The sequence below is a fragment of the Gopherus evgoodei genome, chromosome 8 (assembly GCF_007399415.2).
Source record: "Gopherus evgoodei ecotype Sinaloan lineage chromosome 8, rGopEvg1_v1.p, whole genome shotgun sequence".
In the NCBI taxonomy this organism is placed as follows: Eukaryota; Metazoa; Chordata; order Testudines; family Testudinidae; genus Gopherus; species Gopherus evgoodei.
Genome location: NC_044329.1, coordinates 50,549,961 through 50,574,214, shown reverse-complemented (window position 1 = coordinate 50,574,214; position 24,254 = coordinate 50,549,961). Strand labels below are relative to the sequence as shown.

The 24,254-nt window shown below is 47.2% G+C and overlaps 1 protein-coding gene across 1 annotated transcript in view; it reads left to right on the top strand.

The window, feature by feature from the left end:
• Nucleotides 1–24,254, top strand: part of ADCY10 (adenylate cyclase 10) — a 79,397-nt gene that overhangs the window by 32,077 nt on the left and 23,066 nt on the right. The window contains exons 16-22 of the mRNA XM_030573906.1: nt 4,122–4,405; nt 8,010–8,146; nt 10,668–10,793; nt 16,008–16,289; nt 17,388–17,912; nt 19,775–19,855; nt 22,127–22,189. Coding sequence (XP_030429766.1) covers nt 4,122–4,405; nt 8,010–8,146; nt 10,668–10,793; nt 16,008–16,289; nt 17,388–17,912; nt 19,775–19,855; nt 22,127–22,189 — 1,498 coding nt within the window. The remainder of the gene's footprint in view (nt 1–4,121; nt 4,406–8,009; nt 8,147–10,667; nt 10,794–16,007; nt 16,290–17,387; nt 17,913–19,774; nt 19,856–22,126; nt 22,190–24,254) is intronic.

Here is a 24,254-nt window from a genome sequence, read left to right as displayed (position 1 = left end):
GAGGATTCCGTGCTGACAGAACTCCGTTCCAAAAGACGAAATGAAAAAACATTTGAAAAAATTTCCAAGGCCATGATGCAGAGAGGCCACACGAGGGACTCAGTACAGTGCTGTGTGAAAGTTAAGGAGCTCAGACAAGCCTTCCAGAAAACCAAAGAAGCAAACGGAAGGTCCGGGGCAGGGCTGAAAACATGCCGCTTCTATGCTGAGTTGCATGCAATTCTAGCGGGGTCTGCCACCACTACCTCACCCCTGTCCGTGGATTCCAAGGTGGGGGTAATCTTAGCCATGGCTGAGGATTCTGCGGATGGGGAAGATGAGGAGGAGGAAGAGGAAGACGAGCTTGCAGAGAGCACACAGCACTCCGTTCTCCCCAACAACCAGGAGCTTTTTCTCACCCTGACGGAATTACCCTCCCAAGCCACTAGCCCAGACAATGAAGCCATGGAAGGGACCTCTGGTGAGTGTACCTTTGTAAATATAAAACGTGGTTTAAAAGCAAGCATTTTTTTAATGATTAATTTGCCCTGAGGACTTGGGATGCATTCACGACCAGTACAGTTACTGGAAAAGTCTGTTAACATGTCTGGGGATGGAGCGGAAATCCTCCAGGGACATCTCCATGAAGCTCTTCTGGAGGTACTCCAAATGCCTTTGCAGAAGGTTTCTGGGCAGGGAAGCCTTATTCCGTCCTCCACGGTAGGACACTTGACCACGCCATGCATGTAGCAAGTAATCTGGTATCATTGCATGACAAAGCCTAGCTGCGTACGGTCCCGGTGTTTGCTGGCATTCAAGCAACATCCATTTTTTATCTCGCTGTGTTATCCTCAGGAGAGTGCTACTGTTCATGGTAATCTGGTTGAAATTCAGGAATTTAATTAAGGGGACAGAGATGGCCATTCCTACTGGGCTGTTTACCTGTGGCTTAAAAGAAATCATTCCCTGCAGGTAGCCAAGCAGGGGGAAGAGGGGGGGTGATTGGTGCTGAGCTTTTTTGCGTTTGGCTAGCAGGGATCTTCCCTGCTACCAGCCACATGGTTGGGGGGAGGAGGGGAGGGGGTGTTTAGCAGTGATCTTCCATGATACCAGCCACGCGGTGGGGGGAGGGGTAAAGCGATCATCCCAGAGAACTGGATGGGGGGGTGGTTTCTGCTGCTGCACATTAATAGGAAAGAAGCAGCACTCAACGGGCTTTGCTTGCTATTTGGGAAAGAAGAGTGCTGAATATATGAAGGCTGCAGAAGCCGAAAGACAATGGCTTACCATGGCCGCATGCAAGCCGAATTCTGCTGCCCGGACCTGCGTCTGTGAGATCTCTAACACCAAAGCCGCAGGCACTCAATATTAAGATGCAAAATGTGACCTTGTAGTGAAATCACATGTGCTATGTAAGGTGAATAGTGTTGTTCACCGTGAAAGAGTATAACCATTATTCTGTAAAATGTATCTTTTTAAATACTTCTCTCCCTTTTTTCCCTCCCTCATGCAGCTGCACATTTTTCAAGCCTCCCTACTCCGTCCCGAAGGCTATCTCAGATAAGGTGTTGGAAAAAAAGACGCAAGACAAAATGTTCTCGGAAATCATGGAAGTGACCCGCAATGAAAGAGCTCATCTGAATGAGTGGAAGGACGTGGTAACAAAGTATAGGAAAGATGCCAGTAACCGTGAGGACAGGAGGGACGAACGTGAGGACAGGAAGGACGCTCGAGATGAGAGGTGGCGACAGGAAGATCAGCGGTGGCGGGATGCAACGTTGGGGCTGCTGCGTGATCAAACTGAAATGCTCTGGCGTATGGTGGAGCTTCAGGAATGGCAGCAGGATCTTAGAGTGCCACTGCAGCCCCTGTATAACCACTCTCCCCCCTCACCATGTTCCTTAGTCTCCTCACCCACCAGACGAGTAAGAACGCATGGGGGGAGGCTCCGTGCATCTGCTCACTCCACCCATGGACAGCCCAACCAAAAAGCTGTCATGAAATTTTTTTAGTGGCCTTTTCCTTCCCTCCTATCCTCCTCCCAAACCCCACCAAGGCTACCTTGTCAGTTCTCTCCCTCTTTTTATAATTAATTAATAAAGAATACATGATTTTTAAATGAGAGTGACTTTATTTCCTTAGAAAGCAAGCTGTGTTCGAAGGGTGGGGGGGATGGCTTACAGGGAATGAGTCAATCAAGGGGTGGTGGGTTTTATCAAGGAGAAACAAACACAGCAGTCACACTGTACCCTGGCCAGTGATGAAACTGGTTTTCAAAGCTTCTCTAATGCGCACCGCTTCCTGGTGTGCTCTTCTAATCGCCCTGGTATCTGGCTGCGCGTAATCAGTGGCCAGGTGTTTTGCCTCAGCCTCCCACCCCGCCGTAAAGGTCTCCCCCTTACTCTCACAGAGATTGTGGAGCACACAGCAAGCAGCAATAACAATGGGGACATTGGTTTGGCTGAAGTCTGAGCGAATCAGTAATGTGCACCAGCGCGCCTTTAAACGGCCAAATGCACATTCTACTACCATTCTGCACTTGCTCAGCCTGTAGTTGAACAGCTCCTGACTACTGTCCAGGCTGCCTGTGTATGGCTTCATGAGCGATGGCATCAAGGGGTAGGCTGGGTCCCCCAGGATAACTACAGGCATTTCAACATCCCCAACTGTTATTTTCTGGTCTGGGAAGTATTTCCCTTGCTGCAGCCGTTTAAACAGAGTAGTGTTCTTGAAGACGCGAGCATTATGAACCCTTCCTGGCCATCCCACATGGATGTTAGTGAAATGTCCCTTGTGATCCACCAGTGCTTGCATCACCATGGAAAAGTACCCCTTGCAGTTTATGTACTGGGTGCCTTGGTGCTCCGATGCCAAGATAAGGATATGGATTCCATCTATCGCCCCACCACAGTTAGGGAATCCCATTGCAGCAAAGCCATCCACTATGACCTGCACATTTCCCAAAGTCACAACCTTTCGTAGCAGCAGCTTAGTGACTGCTTTGGCTACTTGCATCACAGCAGCCCCCACAGCAGATTTGCCCACTCCAAATTGATTCCCGACTGACCGGTAGCTGTCTGGCGTTGCAAGTTTCCAGAGGGCTATTGCCACTCGCTTCTCAACTGTGAGGGCTGCTCTCATTTTGGTATTCTGGCATTTCAGGGCAGGGGAAAGCAAGTCACAAAGTTCCATGAAAGTGCCCTTACACATGTGAAAGTTTCGCAGCCACTGGGAATCATCCCACATCTGCAACACTATGCGGTCCCAGCAGTCTGTTCTTGTTTCCTGGGCCCAAAATCAGCGTTCCATGGCTAGAACCTGCTCCATTACCAGCAGGATCTCCAACGCGCCAAGGCCCGCAGTTTTGAGAGAATTCTGTGTCCATGTCCTCATCACTCTCGTCGCCGCTCTGCCATAGCCGCCGCTTCCTCGCCTGGCTTTGCAGGTCCCGGTTCAGCATAGACTGCATGAGAATACGCGAGGTCTTTAAAACGTCCATGATTGCTGACTTGAGCTCAATAGGGTCCATGCTTGCCATGGTATGGCGTCTGCACAGTTCACCCAGGAAAAAAGGCGCGAAATGGTTGTCTGCCGCTGCTTTCACGGAGGGAGGGGTGAGGCTGTACCCAGAAGCACCAGTGACAATGTTTTTTGCCCCATCAGGCACTGGGATCTCAACCCAGAATTCCAATGGGCGGGGGAGACTGCAGGAACTATGGGATAGCTATAGGATAGCTACCCACACTGCAACGCTCTGGTAATCGACACTAGCCTCAGTACATCGCTGAATTACTGTGCTTAGTGTGGCTGCATGCACTCGACTTTATACAATCTGTTTTAAAAAACCGGTTTCTGTAAAATCGGAATAATCCCGTAACTTAGACATACCCCTAGTCAGCACAGAAGGTCATGTTAGAGGTGGTCAGGGGGTCAGGCCATGGGAGGAGCCATGGATCCATGTGTATGCAGAGCCCCGTATCCTATCTAACCAACATAAAGGAGCTGCAGCGGCTCTTCCATCCAATAGGTTGCAGTAGCAGTCACGGGGGTGGGGGTATGAGACCCCTGGCCCTGGCCTGAAGGCAAGATATATGTAACTGAAGCAACACCTTATTCAGGCAATTTTTTTTGCCCTTTTTTAGGCAGTGGAGAAAGACATTCTCATTTTTGTCATTGATGAAGCCCACTTCATTGATCTTGCATCATGGGAATTTCTGGACAACTTGCTCTCCAGGATCCCAGTGTTTATGGTCATGTCTCTATCTCCTCCCAGCCGCCAAGCACGGCTGCCTTGTGTTTCTGCTGCAAACATAATTAACAGCGCAAAGACCACCTACGTTCAGCTGCGGGAGCTAAAGCCCTCTGTGATCCTGCAAAAAGCCTGCCAGGACCTTGGGGTGGTCAGCATCCCCCGGGAGTTAGAAACGTAAGTGATAGGCACCTGATCTGTGCTCTTAGCTGCAAACCAACCTTTCTCAGCAAAACAGAGGGGACCAGGTCCATAAAGGAGGAACCAAATGGCTCATGGCCAAGTGACTGACTCTGTAGGGTCCATGAAAGCAGGGTCAAAACAGCCCAATAGCCTAGCACCTAGTAAAAAATGGTTGGCCCTAACTGAATGCTGTTCTATCTAGTGGCCTGGCAAAGATTCACTGTAGCCTAGTGGATAGAGCACTGGATTGGGACTGAGGCTTATTCCTGGCTCTATCACTGGCTTACTAGGTGACCTTGGGCAGGTCACGTTGTGTCTCTGTCCCTTAGCTTCCCCATCTGTAAAATGAAGATGATTATACTGACTCTGAAAAAGCACTATAGAAAGTCCAGGTATTATTGTTCTTATTAACACATAGCTCTTGGCTTGTCACTGCCTTCTAATGTTCTGGCTTGAAAATACATCCCAGGGTGGTTGCTCAGGGGATCTCTTGATCAGTTTGCTCCTAGGCAGAGAGCTAAGATGGTACCATTGATCCCCTCTGTTGTGGTGAAGACTGGTGAGCACAGAAGGCTAAGATGTTAACTTGACCTTTGTTTCCTGCCCCACCATTCAGCAGTCAGGTGTGAGTGCACCTTAGTACAACAACTGCCCTGTCAAAATTCCTTCAACTACTCATTCAACGCAAAGAGGGAAAATACAGTCTGAGTTGTTTGAGTTCTGACAGGGTTTCAAGTCAACATGGTCAGAGATTATTCCAACTCTTTAAGCAAAGGGGTTGGCACAGCAGGGGAGGGAAGGTGAGGCAGCAAAGGTTGAGGAAATGCAGTTTTCTGACTGGGGTTGTCCCAGGAATTAATGCAGGCTGAGGCAGGGCAGCTCCAGACAGGTTCAGCAGTGGCATGTCTGGCTTGCAGAGCTTGAGAGGGTGTCTTGGCCTGTCATGAAGGTGCTATGTGGTTCAGTCGGCCTCAGAGTTGGTTGGAAGGATGCTGAGAAGGAGCATAGAATCAGGCAGTGGCGACAGGTGAGGTAGAAGAAACCAACAGAAATCTTCAGTGTCCCATCCCCTAGGGAGTCTGGGATCCAGCTGGTCCAGTGATGGGGCCCAAAGTCCTCAGCAGTCTGGGTGATGCCTGGATGTCCTCAGAGTAATTCTCGGAGCCCACAAACAAAGGTAAAATCCTCACAGTAAAGCCTAAGCTTTCTGGAGTACCCCCCCACCATTAAGTCCCAGTGGCTCCTACACCTCTTCTCAACATGTCCCACGGGGGGCAGGTGGTGACTTACCCACCCATCTATGTTCATTATTCCAGCCAGCTGAACACAGCTGCCAGTACCTCAAATTTAGGCAACTTTTTCCAGTTCTAGACTCTTTCTGCCTATTTCTATTAGGGTGACCAGATGTCACGATTTTATAGGGATAGTCCCAAGATTTGGGGCTTTTTCTTATACAGGCACCTATTATCCTCCACTCCCATCTCGATTTTTTACATTTGGTATCTGGTCACCCTAATTTCTATATCCATTTGTGACCTGCCAAGAGTCCTCAGTGTTGTATCAGCAGTTCCCTTTTTGCTTAGGTAAAACCCAGTCTGTACTAGGCTTCCATCTCCAGTTTTATAAACAGACATAGCCAACGCCTATCTCCAGGTTGCCGTTTCACCCATTCAGATTGCAAGGCTAAAAATTCACTAAACCTTATTTGATACCTGCTTTTAGCTAAAAGCAATCAACTAAAAAAAACCTGCACAGTGCTTTTTAAAATGTTATCCTTATTGTTTTTTCCATTTTACTACTGTAATGCAGGTGGCCATGCCCGTACTGTTTCCATATTTGCTAAGATACTAAAACTAAGCATGGTACGAAAACACTGGATGTTTTTTTCTAAAAGATATGCTCCAGTTCCAACAGGAATTATTTCAGGGAAATTCTATGGCCTGTGCTCTACCATCCCATATACTGATCAAGAAGTGAGACTAGCTGATTACAGTGGTTTCTTCTGGCCTGTGAATCAGTGAAACATCAGGTAATGAGCGGACTTGGGGCATATTGTGCCAAAGGAAGCTTTACTGACATTTTGAGTCTTTGCAATTCAAGTGGCTGAGAGGCTGCAAATGTCATAGCAACCAGTCAACAGATATTGGCCGAGCCTGTTGATAATGTTGCAAACCAAAAGCCTGGTACAAAATGGAGAGATTTTCAAAAGGGCAACTGGAAGTTAGATGCCTAACTGCTGTATGTGCCTAAGCAAATCTCCTTACCCTCCTGGTTTTGTATAAGTACTGTAGAAGGGACCCTTAAAATAACTCCAGGGACTCTCATGTGACCCCCACACTGGTGTAACCATAGGATCCTAGATTCCATTGTGTGCATTGACTGAAGCAAAGAGTCCCGCAGGGAAGAGGGGGACAGTAATTAATTAAAGATTGAATCATAGTGTGTATGCACAACTAAAGTTGCATGGTTGAAGTCAATGGGAGCTGCTGGGTGCTCAGCACTTTTGAAATAATCAGGCAATTTATTGAAGTGCCCAAATATGGATTTAAGAGTCTCACTTTAGGCTCCCATTTTTAAAAAATCTTGGCATTTATTTATATTATGGTAACACCTAAGGGTGCCAGTCAGGATGAGGGCTCTAGTGTCTCTGCCCTAAAAACACCAAGACTGTATGTTACAACAGGTAGCCAAAGAGGGTGGTGATGTAGGAAATGGGAGGGTGAGAGTTAATCAAACAAGGGGGTGGGATAGTTCAGTGGTTTGTGCATCAGCCTGCTAAACACAGTGTTGTGAGTACAATCCTTGAGGGGGCCATTTAGGGAACTGGGGTTTTAAAAAAAAATCTGTCTGGGGATTTGTCCCCCTTTGAGCAGAGGGTTGGACTAGATGATCTACTGAGGTCCCTTCCAATTTTATGATTCTAAGTACATTTTAGCACAATGAACAGTGCTTATGGCTTGCCATCTGCTTAGCCAATGTCAACTGGCAGTGTCTTGCAGGCATAAAGGAAGAGGTGACTTTTAAGGAGGGATTTGAAGAAGGAAAAGGTGGGGACTAGATGGACTTTGCCAGGGAGCTTTTTCTGCGACTGATAGGGCTTTACGGGAGAAAGGAGGAAGATGTTTAAGGAAGAGGCTGGCTGTGACAGTTTGAAACTCTGCAGGAAGATGGTGACACCTTTGTGATGAGCTAGCAGAGAATATTTGGTCCAGTTTTAGTAACCTAGTTGCTATTAGTAACATTTAAAAACAAACATGGGGCCAGATCCTCAGCTGTTGTAAACGACCATAGCTACGTTAAGTGCTGATTTACACCTGACTGTCATTTGATTATTGAGATGCTTTCCTAAGAGCCTGACCCCCTGCCCTGCTGCTTATTCACCCCACAACACACTCTGTATCATCAGTATAGCCCTGCAATCTACCATGTAGGAGGCGTACAGGACACTTGATGCAGCCTCATCCATTTCAACTGCAATCTTAGATGTTGTTAAGGCACCTGTCACCATGGTGTCTACGTAGCTACCATCCCCAACATCGCCTAAGGAGAATAACAGTCCCTTATTTTAATGGTCAGTGATAGTTTTGCCTCTCTTTAGGTTCTTGATACAGAGAAGCCATGGAATCCCATTTTACTGCGAGGAGTTGCTGCGGAACCTCCATTTAAACAACATGCTCATCTTCCATCCGTGGGAGGAGGAGGAAGAAGAAGATGATGAGTGGGAGGGCCTTTTCAGTAAGCTACTTGTCATTAACTCGTTACCTCGTCTGTTCATTCCCTCTGAAGCACCTGGCATTGGCCACTGTTGCAAGACTGGCTACTGGCTAAATGGACCTTTGGTCTGACCCAGAATGGTCGTTCTTATATTCTTAAATGCCATAGCCCACTGTATACTGTATAGTGACTCACCCTCCCAGGCAGTTCTCATCTTTCTGTGAATGTCTGTCTGCCTGGCACTGGTTGCTGGAATTCAGGGAAGGAAGGAGGGTGCAAGGGACAAAGAGGAGATGTGCTGAGGGGAATGGAAAGAGGAGCTGCACAGGCTAGGAAAGGAGGAGAGACTCGGGTCAGGGGAGGTGGCAGAGGGTAAGTGATGTACATTGAGCAGCACTTGGCTAGGCAGCAGTAGAATGCTGGTTTTCAGGGTTCCATTCCTGTCTCCAGGAGGGAAGTGAGGTTGAGTGGTTAAAGCACGGGACTGAGTTAGAACTCTTGGATGCTATTTGTCCCTAACAAATTTTTATTCCTGCTCCAAATCTTTGGGACACTGAAGCTGCTCAAAAAGAGGGCAGGTGGAAAATATGCATTTTTTTAACATTGACAAAACTGCTGAACCATTTTAAGTCTTAACTTTTCAAAAAAAAACAAATCTGAGGCAGAGACCAAGCATGGAAAATTTCAGTTCCAAAGCTTAATGCTTAACGAAGTTATAAGTCACTGAAAAAGAAGGTTATAATGCAATTTGTTAGCAATCTTAAAAGATTTTTGCTATGTGGTACCCCTCTAATAGTGAATAGTTATAGTTTCCCATAATAGAATATGCTGCCACCCAGTGAAATGAAAAATTAACATCTTTAAAACATTAAAGGAAACACTTTCCTACTCAGCACACAGTTAATCTGTGGACTAATTGATACAAGATATTATGGTGGCAAATATCTTCCATCCAAAAGATTTTGATATTTATGGGAATGGTATCACTTGCAGTTATACTAGCTAAGATATGAGAAATGTAGGGGATAGATTCTTAGATATGTTGTTCAATATTCAGACAAAATACATTTGCCTGAAAACAAAACCAAACCCAGCACATCTGTCCATGTTTTTGATTAATAACATTTGATGGACCTGCCTGGCTTGATAAATGGGTAATCAGAATAATTCAGGTTTCAGAGTAGCAGCCGTGTTAGTCTGTATCCGCAAAAAGAACAAGAGTACTTGTGGCACCTTAGAGACTAACAAATTTATTTCAGCATGAGCTTTCGTGAGCTACAGCTCACTTCTTCAGATGCACAGAATGGAACACACAGACAGGAGATATTTATACATACAGAGAACATGAAAAGATGGAAGTATGCATACCAACAGGAAGAGTCTAATCAATTGAGATGAGCTATCGTCAGCAAGGGAAAAAAAACTTTTGATAATTAAGATGACCCATAGAAGGTGTGAGGAGAACTTAACATAGGGAAATAGATTCAGGCCTTGGCTACACTCACACTTTACAGCGCTGCAACTGGGGTGTGAAAAAACACCCCCCTGAGCGCTGCAAGATACAGCGCTGTAAAGCGTCAGTGTAATCAGGGCGGCAGCGCTGGGAGCGGGGCTCCCAGCGCTGCACGCTACATCCGTAAGGGATGTGGTTTACATGCAGCGCTGGGAGAGCTCTCTCCCAGTGCTGCCGCTCCGACTACACTCACACTTCAAAGCGCTGCCGGGGCAGCGCTTTGAGATTCCAAATGTAGCCATACCCTCACTTAGTGTAATGACCCAGCCATTCCCAGTCTCTGTTAAGGCCTGAGTTAATTGTGTCTAATTTGCATATTAATTCGAGTTCAGCAGTCTATCTTTGGAGTCTGTTTTTGAAGTTTTTTTGTTGCAAAACTGCCACCTTCACCAGAAACAAAATTTCTCGCATAGTGCAAAGGTAACACCCTGTTAAACAGAGAGATTTGATGATTATGTTGCTGTACAATGTTTCTTTAAATAAAAGCTGTTGTAAACATCAAAACCAAAATGATGATAATTCAATGGCAATGATTCTGTAAGCCTTTTAAAACTTCCAAAATAAATAAGGGGGAAGAGAAAAATCGCAGACCAGCTCCTGTAGGCCATAAACCAGCGATTTACTTCCTAGGATTAGGCTGGTACTTCCCCATATATTAGTGCCAAATTTCCATAAGGGAAGAAGAGTTACAGTTTCCTCCTAAGCAGCTGATGGGACTGGGATGCTGGCCTGGATGGGCCATTGATCTGATTTAGTCTGGGAAATCTAGGAGATCCCTTTGGGCAGGGATCAAACACTAAAGCTTTGGCCCCCAGAAGAGCCAGCCTCGGCTTGTTGCGATAAAGTAGAAATGCAACAGAACCGTTTTGCATTCCGGGTGACAGAGTTTACTCTCACACCAAAATGGCTATAATGGCTGTTCCTATTAAATCTTGTCAAGTATTGTTTTACTTTGATTATATTTAAAAAGCAAACCAATTAAAATGTGAGTTCTTGTCACTGTTTTTTCTCCTCTTTCTCTCCGTGCAGCCAATGCCATCAAGGCCATCCCCTCCAAAACGGAATCGCTTTCCAGCTCAGACAATGACTTGTACATTTGCACCATTCGCCAGAATGTTAAGCTGCAAAATATTATGCTGCCCCCTACCTTAAAAGGTGAGGGTCTGATCCTGATGTCTCCAGCCAGTGGGGACACAATGTTTCTGTTCCTTAAGGGTAGCAGTTTAAAAGTGCCTGGGAGCTTGAATGCAGCAGACAGCGCAGGTCTGAACTTTGGAGCAAAGCAGAGAAGCATGAGTCTGAGCTCTGCAGAATAGGCCATACCTTCCAGTTAGGCAAGAAGTATGTGTAGTGGTTCATTACTCTCAAGTGGGGATGGAGGCCACTCCGCTTCACTACAGGCAGGTAGTAATCAATAGTCTATGGCGAAGTTCTGGCCCTTGGGGAGGAAGACGGGGATGATAAAGCACAGGCAGTCTATGGCCCACAACCTCCTGGCTGGGGCAGAGCAAAAGCAGGCAAGTGCAGACCATCTGGTCTAAGGTGGGTAGACTGCCACTGCAGGGGTGGGGTTGGCAGCAGGGGGATAGGGAGACCCAGACCCACCCTACTCCACCAGGTCCCAGCCCAGGGTCCTAACAGTGGCGGGGAATCCTTGGGAATTCTCATCTGTCTCCTCTGACTGCAGGGCGCAGCCCCACTCAGGGCCTAGTCTGCAGGGCCATCCTTAGGATTTAAGGGGCCCTACGCAGTATTATTAAACTGGTGCCCCTATGCCCAATGTGGGGGGAGGAGGCAGCAAAAGATACCGACCCACCTGGCCTGCCTCACGGGGGCAGAGAGTCACAGTTCCCTGCAGAGACCCCTGTACCCTTTCCCTCACACAGAATGCATGTCACCAGCACATTTGGCTCTGTGAATACAGCTCCTGTCTAAGGAGACTGCAGTGCATTCTGGGTGTGCAGGAGCCAACCCGCTCTTACCTGCTGTCATGGGCAGTGGGTGAAGCTGTCCCTTGGGGAGGCTAGCTTCCCAGCCTCTTCCTCCTGTGGCCCCACCCATACTCCACCCCTGCTCTGCCCTGTCCCACTCTGTCCAGGCCCCGCCCTCTCCCCACTGTCTCCCTCTCTTCCCTCCCCCCATTCTGCTCACCCCCTTCCAGCCAAATCCCTGAACCCAAATGAAGCAAATGACATTTTAAAAAAAATCTTCTGCAATTTCTTTTTAAAGAAAATGGGGCATGTTTTCCCCTGCATGCCAGATGGTGAAGACTGGACATGCAGAAGGTATCTAATTAAAAGCACTAAACTTGGGAATAAAAAATGTCAGTCATAGGTTTTTTGATATGCCTTGAAGTTTGTCAGAGACTTATTTGCAAAAACTTTGTAGTAAGGGCGAGTCAGCTGTCTTGCTGAATACAACATTAAATATTATGGAATACATGATGCAGCTCTTCTCTGATTTACATTTTCTTAATCAGTATTTCTAGGCCGATTTTATATTTTAAATGTACTCCTAAACCTTCATAAAGTAATCATTCCAGATTACTACATATTTAACGCACTGAAACAAAAACATTATTTTAAATTAATCAGTCACAGCAGTTTAGTGTGTTCATAACAATGTTCATTGCTTTTAGAAAAAGGGAACACTAAGTAAACTTTGTGTGATCTCCATAACAACAGACATGTTTATGAAATTTTACCAACTTTAAAAATAGGTTTCCAAAGATTTTAGGCATAACAAAGGATGTTATATCTTACTAAGTAATAATTTTGCTGGAGGGTTCTGTTAAAACTAGTTCATCAGATAGTCAGAAGTAAAGAAAGGGAAACTCTTTGTCCAGCTATCTGGAAGGAAAGGGGTGTTGTCCCTTTAAGGGCTCTCTTCAACGGGGCGGGCATATGGAGGGAGAATGGGATGCACAGAAAGGACAGGAAGACTTTGGAAGCAAGTTTTTTTTCCTATAGTAATTAAAATTAAAATGTGTATTTTAGATAAGGTGGTCTTTTGAAGGATTTATTTAAAAAACGATCTGTCTGAAGATCCAAACATTTAAGGCTAAAGATGATTGTGTATCTAAAAATCTATGCAAGGATTTTTTAGAGATGTGATTTTATAATCTTCACCAACTCACTAATGAAATATTTTTAAAGCAAATTTTAAACTAAGGTCCTGTAGACTGACATGTTCTGAGTAAATATTACAGTAAAGCACAACTGTTTTGGTCAGCAAATTCAGAAACAGACAATATATACCTCGGGGTTGGCAAATGCCTGTTAAATGGTTTCATTACCACTTGAATGGCTCTTTAACAGTTTCAATGTTGTGGTAATAGGTCTGGCAGGCTGAAAGACTTTTTCACTTTTAAGTTACTAGATCCCCTCCGGAGTAAGAGTCACCAGGCTGCAGCAGCCAGCCGAGGGAGCCTGCAGGAAGGGTCAGAACAGGGATAGGAAGAGGCAGGAGCGGGACACAGAGAGTATGTCTACACTATGGGATTATTCCAATTTTACATAAACCAGTTTTGTAAAACAGATTGTATAAAGTCGAGTGCACGCGGCCGCACCAAGCACATTAATTCGGCGGTGTGCGTCCACGGTCTGAGGCTAGTGTCGATTTCTGGAGCGTTGCACTGTGGGTAGCTATCCCGTAGCTATCCCATAGTTCCCGCAGTCTCCCCCACCCACTGGAATTCTGGGTTGAGATCCCAAGGCAAAAACAGTGTCGTGGGTGATTCTGGGTAAATGTTGTCACTCAATCCTTCCTCCGTGAAAGCAATGGCAGACAATCATTTCGCGCCCTTTTTCCCTGGATTGCCCTAGCAGGCGCCATAGCATGGCGACCATGGAGCCCGTTTTGCCTGGTCACTGTCACTCTATGTGTACTGCATGCTGCTGAGAGACGCGGTACTGCAGTGCTACACAACAGCATTCATTTGCCTTTGCAAGGTAGCAGAGACGGTTACCATCCCTATTGCACTGTCTGCCATTGTAAATTGGTTATGAGATGACGGTTATCAGTCGTTTTGTACCATCTGCTGCTGTCATGGGTGCTCCTGGCTGGACTCGCTGAGGTTGGCCGGGGGCGCATGGACAAAAATGGGAATGACTCCCCGGGTCATTCCCTTCTTTATGTTTTGTCTAAAAATAGAGTCAGTCCTGCCTCGAATATGGGGCAAATGTACTAGAGAACCAGAGAGCACAGCCGCTCTGTGTCAGAGCCCCAGAGATCCCGCAGAAATGATGAGCTGCATATCATTCTAGGGAGTGTCCCTGCAACAACCCCACCCGTTGCTTCCCTCCTCCCCCAACCCTCCTGGGCTACCGTGGCAGTGTCCTCACATTTGTGTGATGAAGTAATAAAGAATGCAGGAATAAGAAACACTGACTTTTTAGTGAGATAAAATGAGGAGGAGGAAGCCTCCTGCTGCTGATAGTCCAGGCAGTACAGAATCTTTTCTTTAGACATGAAAGGGGTGGGGCTGATGGAACTCAGCCTCCAGTTGCTATGATGAGGACAGTTACTAGCCGTTTTGTACCATCTGCCGGGAATGACCGGGAGTCATTCCCATTTTAACTCAGGCGCCCCCTGCTGACCTCACCGAGGCCAGCCAGCAGCATTCACGGGCTGATGATGAAGACGGATATCAGTCATATTGCACCACCTGCCACTGGGAAGGGGATGCTGGTGTTGAGCTCTGCAGCACCCCGTCTACCAGCAGCATGCAGTAGACATAGGGTGACAGTGAAAAAAGTCAAGAAGTGTTTTTTTTCCCTTTTCTTTCTGGGCGGGAGAAGGGTGTAAATTGACGACATATACCCTGAAACACCTGGGAAAATGTTTTTGACTCTTCAGGCATTGGGAGCTCAGCCAAGAATGCAAGTGCTTTTCGGGGACTGTGGGATAGCTGGAATCCTCAGTCCCCACTCCCTCCCTCCATGAGCGTCCATTTGATTCTTTGGCTTTCTGTTACGCTTGTCACACAGCACTGTGCTGTGGATTCTATATCATAGCCTGGAGATTTTTTCAAATATTTTGGCATTTTGTCTTCTGTAACGGAGCTCAGATAGAACAGATTTGTCTCCCCATACAGCGATCAGATCCAGTATCTCCCGTACGGTCCATGCTGGAGGTCTTTTTGGATTTGGGACTACATCGCCACCCGTGCTGATCAGAGCTCCATGCTGGGCAAACAGGAAATGAAATTCAAAAGTTCGTGGGGCTTTTCCTGTCTACCTGGCCAGTGCATCCGAGTTCAGATTGCTTTCCAGAGCGGTCACAATGATGCACTGTGGGATACCACCCGGAGGCCAATACCGTCTATTTGCGGCCACACTAACAGTAATCCAACATGGCAATACTGATTTGAGCGCTACTCCCCTCGTCGGGGAGGAGTACAGAAATCGGTTTAAAGAGCCCTTTATATCGATATAAAGGGCTTCATTGTGTGGACGGGTGCAGGGTTAAATCGGTTTAACGCTGCTAAATTCTGTATAAACGCGTAGTGTAGACCAGGCCTAAGACTCAGTGGTGCCCCAAATTTTCAGGTGCCCTACATAGTGTATGCCTAAGGACAGTCCTGCTAGTCTGGGATCATGTTGAGATTCCAGCTCCCTAGAAGAGACATCTGCTGCTCCCTCTGGTGTTCCAGTCCCAAATGAGCTCTGGGGTTCTCCTTTTATACTTTCTGTCCCACCCCAGGACTTCTGGTGAGGGGGGAGTGGCAGATTTAGCCCTGCCCACTATGGAGAGTATAGTGGTTCCTCCCTCTTCAGCTTTGAGGGAGGCCACTCAATCTCACTACAGTCTACTTAACAGGCATTCTTCTGGCATTTGTACTGTAAAAGGTTCTCCCCTCTTTGTGCCCCAGTCTAATCCCTGAATACGCTGGTCTGCTCTTGGAGTCATGCCAGGCCTCTAGTTCAGTAGTCGGCACTCTAGCTCGGTGCAGCAGAGTCCAGATGCTGTTCTGGGAAGCCACTTTAAGTCTCATTTAAATGACAAACTATTAAGAATTAATATAAAGACAGCCCTCCGAATGAATTCTACAGTCAAAGCAAGCTACTGAGCAGTTATGGTGGATTCTGGATCAACTCATGGTCAGTACAAAAATCCAGTGGGTGAATTCCCTGTGACTGCCCATGATCAGTAGTTGCTGGTGAAGGCAGCTTTCAGAAGAGATAACTGACATGTTGGCTTCCTCAGGTCAGTTCATTTGTAGGGTAAAAAGGACAGGATCCAGAGAGGACGTCCATCCTCCTCTCACTCCCAATGCTAAAGCTAACCACTGTAATCTTACTGCCTTGGTCTCTCAGGAGCACCTAGCATGGAGAAGTGATGATTTACTGGATGACTTGTTTTCGGTAGGCATTGCACTGGCTGAGTTAGACAACATGAGCCCTTCGGAGCAGATGGTAGTGAAGTGTGCAGCTATCATTGGGCTGACTTTCACGACTGAGCTGCTGCTCCACATCCTTCCTGAATGGACCAAGAGGAAGATGAACCAGACACTTGCAGCCCTGGTGGATTCCCACATCTTCAAGTGTTTTAATAAAAGAAAGGACTCCCAGAATGCACAATCACAGGATATGCCCTCCACAGAGTTACTTGTTTGCCCTGGGACAGTGAGATCAATTGGACAAGAGTCAGGTACGTGGAGCTGGCCAGGTACTGTGAGCATCAGAGTATGCTGAAATCCCACTGCTCCTTGTCTGTGTTCTTGGTGATCTTTGTGTGAATCCTTCTTGTTAACATGCATAAAGTGCAGGGGCTGTCTCTAGTAATGTACAGATCGTTAGATTTTTTTTTTGCCTGTAGTTTTTAGTAATTTCTTGCATCTTAAATGTATCTACTAACAGTCACAGCCTACACATCGGAATCTTGCGTCACACTTTGAAATAAACTCCTGGGAAGCATCTGTTTCAGGGTAATTGTCAATGCCTTTTTTCTTTAAAAAAATAAAGGAAAATTCTATACAAAAAACTCAGCTGTTGCAGCATTAGGAATGCATTGAAGTCACTCCTGCGGTATGTAGAGAAAGACAGTTGGGTCCAGGGGACAGGAAACTGACCTGACACACACAGGAAACCTAAGCTCTACTTCTGGCTCTGCCACTGGCCTGCAAGTCACGTCATCTCTCTGTGTTTCAGTTTCCTTCCCCCACTTTGTCTGACAGGTATGTAGATTATAAACTCATTGGGGCAGGGGTTTTCTTTTATTATGTGTTTATGCAGTGCCCAGGATAATGTAACCCTCAGTTCAGTTGAGATCTCTGTTGAGTTACTTTAATACAAACAATATTAACCACGATGTGGCAGCATATACATTAAAGCACTAAATTATAGTCATTCAAAACCCCCTAACATACTGTGAGGACGAATAAAGGCCAAAATGAGCTGGTATGAGCTAATATGTCTTACTTGCATTTTTTATTTTGTTCTGTTCTCCTCCTACCTCACCTAGATTCCACCAAATTCTCCCTATGGTGTCTAAGAGCTTGTCTACACACAGATTGGCACAGAAGTCACCACACATCTTTTGTTATTTCGATGCAAGTCTGGCACCAACAATAGCAACAGGTGTGAATTAAAGTGTATGAGGTATTTTGTCATCTGCTGGTGTATTGCCAAGTGGTTATAATTCATACAGTGTGGCACTTTGGTCCAAATCTGGAGGTCAAGGAGCCTGCTACATCCATGGCTAAGGATTGCATTTTTTAGCTCAGGCAGTAATGTCTCATGCTTTCAGATCTGGTGGTCCTAGGTTTGATCCCTACCACCGATGACCCACCTCCCACGGCTGTGTTACACCTTCAGTGTGGACAGTCCCATCAGTGGCTGCAGCAGAAACAGAGCCTTGTGTGCTCAAATACTGTCCTAGCTGAGAGAGGATGGATAAACCCACGTTATCTTTCAGATATCCGCCCTTCTGTTTATAACCGAATCAAGCAAGAGCAGCTGGTGATGCAATGCGGTGTCATGGCGTTCTGCATGCCACTGCTGCAGGAAGCAGCCTACGAGATCTGGCTGAAGAGCCAGAAGAAAGCCTTACATCTCAAGTGTGTGAGCTATCTGGAAGGGGAGGCTCACAAATGCAGACGCTGCGGAGAAGGGGACTTCATTTCATTTCACCGCCACACTGTGGAAATGACGCTGGGGAGCACTGAGTCTCAGGAAAGCAGTTCTGAGCAGCACAAGGAATACCCATTCAGCGAAGCAGCCTCACTGATCATTTACACAACCCTGAAAAGGCTTCAGGCACCCTCATTTGAAGGTAAATGGAAACCCTTGTTTCCACAGCACTCCACAGGCTGGGCTCCCAGAGGGACCGTGCTGCCGGGAGGGCGCAGAATCTTACAGGGAGGGCTTTGCTTGCTGCTGCAGAGACTAGGGCTATGCAGGCAATGCACTGACTGCACAGTCCTCAATGCAGCTCTGCATCCCAATACTGCATGAGTGTGTATTTAGCCTCTGCATTCTCTGAGACATGGGGCCTAGTGGGTGTGACTAAGTGTGCCTCTGGGCATCTTCTGCTCTCAGCTGGTTGGATGCACCAGACACCTTTGCCAAGTCCCTTTCTCCCTTCTCCTTCACCTCCAGTAGCCCTGTTTGCTTTGTATCCTCTCCCACCCTAGGGGAAATCTGGAGAGGCATCCTGGCCCCCTTTTCAGGCTCTCCCAATCCCCTTACTTTTTCCTATATCCCCATTCTCTGCCCCTCAAGCCCCACATATGCTGTAACCTTTCCATGCCCCCTCACATTTCTGCTCATCCTTTAGGTCTGGTGTCAGGAGCTGAAGGGTAGGGGAAAGTCAAGGACTGTGGTGGGGGCAGCGTGGGGCTGTGAAGGAGTAGTGAGAAGCAGGCAGAGGTGTGGAGTGGAAGGACTGTGTGCAGGGAAGAAGGCTATGTTAGCTGGGATGGTAATATGTGAAGATGGAACCTGGGCTGGCCCAAATTCTGCCTTCAGCTACACCTAGACACAGGGCCTAGGGTATTCCTCAACTCCATGGCTGTGGGGTTTGCTGGGGAACTGAGTCCTTGCCCTAGAAATATTCTTTATAATCTGAATTTTCCTGCTGGAACAGATATGTTTATAGTCTTTATGATAATGGAGAAAATGGAAACTGAGGCAGTGTCATGTACCTGAGTTTGAAGAAAGCCTGAAACGATGGCTTTGAGGAAAAATGGCTGAGAGAGGTGTGATTTATCCCATTCATCTCAATCAGGACCCTGTGGACTGTTTGAGCAGCCATAGAATTTTCCAAGGAATTCACCCTGTTGGTGGAATTTAGGATTTCTGTTGCAGAATTTGGTCCCTGTAAGCTCTTTGAGGCAGGGACCTTTTGTTCTGTGCTTGTACAGCCCCTAGCATAGCGGGGTCCTGATCTGTGACTGGGTCTCCTGGACACTATGGCAATGCAAATAATAGTTGTTCTACAGAGCACAGTGGGCACTGGTGGTGTAACCCCCACGAGTAGGGCTCTACCAAACTCACGGTCCATTCTGGTCAATTTCATGGTCATGGGATTTTAAAAATCATAAATTTCATGATTTCAGATATTTAAATCTGAAATTTCATGGTGTTGTAACTGCAAGGGTCCTGACCCAAAAGGGGGAGTGGAGGAGTCACAAGTTATTGTAGGGGGGTTGTGGTATTGCCACCCTTACTTCTGCACTGCTGCTGATGGGGTGATGCCTTCAGAGCTGGGTACCTGGCCAGCAGCTGCTGCTCTTTGACCACTCAGCTCTGAAGGCAGGGCAGAAGTAAGGGTGGTAATACTGTGACACCCCCCTCCCCAACCCTCTTTTGGTTGGGACCCCTAGTTTGAGAAACATTGGTCTCCCCTGTAAAATTAGTGTACTTTTACCCTATACTGTACAGAAGACCAGGGAAGAAGGGATTTTACGGTCCGTGACACATTTTTCACAGCCGGTGAGAACTTAGCCTTTAGTTTTGTCTTTTAAATGTTTACATTTTAAGTGCTTTTGGAGAGGGACCATCTTTGTAGTCTGTGTCAGTATAGCACCTAGTACAATGGCCCACTGGATTCCGCTGGCCGCTGCCATGCGGATAGCGATGAGAAGTTGTTCTACAGCTCATTATTAACACGTGTTTCTCTCTCCAATTTGGCAGGGATGGAGAGAAAAGCTGTCACAGCTGAGGCTTCCCTAACCAGCACATGCTCCCTTGAAAGTGTCCAGAGGACAACTGAAGGTAAAAAGTCCCATCAGATACAGAACTCACAGTAACCTGGAGGGAGTGAGGTGAGACCACCACGCTAAAACCCAGGGAGCTGCAGAGAGAAAGAGGGGTGAAAAGGGAAGTGGGTGAAGGTATGAGACAGAGCACAAAAAAGAAAATGAAACAGGCAGATAAAGTATTGGTATGGGGAGTGGAGAAGGATTCAGGGGCAGTGTAGTACTAGTAGCACATCCTCACCTAGTGGGCACCCCTCATGCTACCTTGCACAGGGTCCTTGTCTCTGGCCTCACCTACTGGGCTCACTTCGTGCCCTTCAATGGCCTTTCTCAGGCTTCCTCTTCGCCACTTCTGGGTGCGCTGTGGCATGGTCATCTGACCAAGGTACATGGAAATTTAAATCCCTTTTGGGGATAACATGAAGAAGTCCAAATGAAAGTCCAATCAGATCTTCAAACTAATACCTCTTCTGAAGCCTCAGGGTCCGCTGTAGTTCCCTTGGTGGCCTTGCCTCAGGACTTCTCCTGCAGGGCCCTAACCCACTCCTGCAGTGTTCTTCCTCTGGTGTTTCCTGTCTGTTAAACCCACTGCTAGGGCTTTGCTCATCAGAAACCACTGTCCACTGTAGTCTGTCCCCACCTGAGCACCCTCAGTCTACTTAAAATTCCTTGCTCTGCTTCCTCTGTCCAGGAGGCAATTAGTTAATCACTCCCAAGTGTGGAGTATTCTAATTGGGTTCTTTCCCTTGCCTTGCAGTTGATGGGGAGAAAGCCCCATCACAGGGAGCAATTGACTATGGCCCAGCCCCTCAAAGGTATTTAGGCATCTAAGTCCCATTGATTTCAATGGAAGCTCAGTGCCTAAATACCTTTGAGGCCTAATCCCCTGAGTCAGTACTGAACCAGTGCCCTACCACGGTGCTAGGGAGTGCCGCCTGGCTGGAGATTTCCCATTGTTCAGATGAAATATAAAACTGAGCTCTGTAAGATCCTATGGCAAGTGAGGCAAGAGGAAGGATCCAAGCCCAGGTGTTCAACTTCTGATCAAGTTCCAGTTTGGGTCATTCCTTTCTGCCTGCTTCAGTTCGGGCAGTCTGAATTTGAAACATTGGCTCTCTCTAGAGAATGCTGCTGTTCACAGTATGAGTAGGAAAATATGTGCAATATGGAACAAACCTATTGCAAAATAATTTAAGAGAAGAGTAAGCCTGCTTCAATGGAGTTGGACTACAATGAATTTGACCTAGTATGTTAATGTAGGTACAGCTTCGCACGGACTCTGTGAAAGAACTGGACATTTAGTTCTTAATGAAAAGAGGAGTTAGGTGGATTAGAGGTACCGTGTGTGGTGGTGTTTTGTGATAATAATTAAACCTCTCTCTTTCTATATATTCTCCCCTATACCACTGAGCTGTTCATCGCACCAGGTCTAAGAATGTAACAAATGGAGTAGGGGCATTACGCTTATTGTGGTAATAAAACAGGGCCAAACAGGGCACTGAAAAACAGTAAAACTTCCTACAGTATTTATACAGTGTCTTTAAACATGGATTACTCACCCACCAAGAAATGCAGCCATCTCTAGGGTGGAATACTGCAACTACTCTGTATCAGAAACATTACCCAACAGGGTATTTTAAGGAGTAGGAGGGAAGGAATGACTATTTCAAATCACACTCTGAAAAGTGTTTATGGAGTCGAATGTACATTTCCACAAAGACATTAGGTCAGGACATCACAGTTGCCATCTCTAACTTTTGAGAAAAGTGCTATGAAATCTTTCATGACCATAATGGTTAGTACCTGAGTTTAACATGTCATACAAAAGACAGTCATACTATGCTGGTTGTGGTCCTTTTGTAGGAAGAAATGAAGAGAGTGTTCAAGTCGTCATGTACAAAAGAATACAACAGAAAATGGCTAATGTCCAATGGCACGTCTATTGGGATGGTAGCCACTTTCATAGAGGCAGCACTCTTTTTCTCAGCTGCAGACTGGGATCGCGATGAAAGCTCATAACACTCTCTTTCCAATAAGCAAAGGCAGATGATCACTCTACAGTGGCTTTTCAGAGGAACTTTATTCGATTCTTTTTCATGCTGAGCAGGTGCACCCTTGACTAGGATCTCTGTCCAGACAGCCATCTCCTGAAATTTTCATGGTCCCCAATGCCAGTAAAGATTATTCTCTATGTAGGCAGCATGTACAAGAACCATTTGTCTTGAACAAAGGATGTGTGCAGCAAGCACCCTTAGATATGCCTTCTCCCTTGTTCTCTGAATTTCAGACATCACTACTTCTACTTTCTCCAAGAAGTTAGAGTTATTACTTCCACAAGACTTTGAGAAAGGTAAATTCAAGCTTATCTTCCTGGAATGTAACAGACCACCCAGGGGTTTTTTTTAGACTCAGTCAGTGCAGCAGTGAGAAATTAAAGACCAAATCTAAGCTTCTAACCCAAACAGAACTGTGTGTGTCTAGCTCAAATCACAGCTTTATTAAATATAGGACTTCCACTGATTTTAATGGGGGTTGCATCTTTGTAACAGAGCAAAACTGGGCTCCTCAGCATCATATATTAGCCTGAAAAATTCAGGAGTGAAAAATACTGTTTAAAAGAAAGCAACAAACAAAAATAGGTGGCTAGAGGGAAGTGAATTTCTCCCCCTTCACTCTGACTAACTAAGGCTATGGCTACACTAGGGACCTTACAATGGCACATCTCACATCTGTACCGCTGCAGCTGCACTGCTGTAAGGTCTCCCATGTAGCCGCTCTATGCTGGGGGAGAGAGCTCTTCCAGCTGCATAATTAAACCACCCCCAATAAGCAGCAGTAGCTATGTCGGCAGGAGATGCTGTCCCACCAGCATAGTCCTGTCCACACAGGCGCTTTTGTTGGTGAAACTTATGTCAGTCCCAGGGCCGGCTCTAGGCACCAGCCCTCCAAGCATGTGCTTCGGGGGCACTTTCTAAGGGGTGGCCCTCCTCCCCGCTCCCCTTTCTTTTTTTTGCTTGGAGTAGCAAAAAGCCACTTGCCCTGTCAGCATGCAAGCCGGGATCTGCGCCCCCTGCCCAGCCCGGCGGTACCCTGCCAAGCCGCCCTGGGGAGATTCAGAGTGGCAGCAGGACCCCTCCTTCCTCCCTGCATCCCGATCCCCACTTCCCTCCCTCCCCGGCTACTCACACACTCTGGGAGCCCCTCTCGCCACCGCCACAGCAGTGTGTGAGGAGCTGGGGAGGGATGGAAGCGGGGTCCCCTGGAGCCGAGTCTGGGCTGCGGTGGCGAGAGAGGCTCCTGGAGTGTGTGAGCAGGTGAGTGGCCGGCTGGGCTCGTCGGTGCTGAGCAGGTAGCCCCGCAGCCAGAGATCCTCACCTTTCTGCCTGCCAGGGCTGGGCCAGGGCATGGTGAGGCTGAAGAGCAGCAGGTCTAGGGGGCTTTCCAGGTCCTCGGCTGCCAGCATGTCAGGGATGAGGGTGGTGAGCATGAACTGATCCACCTCGGCCACCAGCAGCGCCTCAAAGCCCAGGGAGGGAGCCGTGTTCTCCGTGCTGCCCCGCAGCCGCACTGCCACCTGGAAGTATTCCCATTGTGTGCTGCCCAGCAGCTCCATCCGCATGGGGATGGAGTCGTGGCTGGGCCAGGGCTTGGCCACCGTGTGCTGGTAGCGGATCTCATGTTTGGGGGTGGGGAGCCCAGTGCTGGGGCAGCAGGGGGTGTGGGTGGGGGGGGAAGAGAGAGCCCAGTGCTAGGGTGGCGGGGGGGGGCACCGGTGGGCAGGGGAGCCCAGCGCTGGGATGGGGGGCAGCCAAAATTTTTTTGCTTGGGGCGGCAAAAAACCTAGAGCTGGCCCTGGTCAGTCGCGGTGTGTTTTTTCACACACCCCCGACCAACAAAAGTTTTACCAACAAAAGTGCTAGTGTAGCCAAAGCCTAAAATGTTGCGCTGAAAAGAACCTTTAACAGTTTGATGAAGTGCATTATGGACTAACAGGTTTGGGCAAAAAACTCCACCCAATGGTTCTCAACCTGCGGCCTGCAGGCCACCTGTGGCCCAGTCAGCACAGAGCTGCAGGCCATGTGACATCCTCAGGGCCATAGAGGTAGTATTGGATGTGGCCCACATAACACATTGTGGGCCACATATGCAGTCCACAATGGTAAATAGGTTGAAAACCACTGGGTTAGATCATATACTGGTATAAGTGGGTGTAGCTGTGCTGACATCAATGGAGCTATGCTGATTTACACCAGCTAAAGAGCTGGACCATAAAGAACATTTTTGGGAGTAGTGAGTGTTTCTCCTCTTTAAGCTGTCAACATTTGGAGGATTTCTGGGTGGGTGGGATTCTTCCCATTAACTGTGGCCTCTGGAGTTTCCTGGCCTGGTATGTCACACACTAAGTCTGCAGTGAA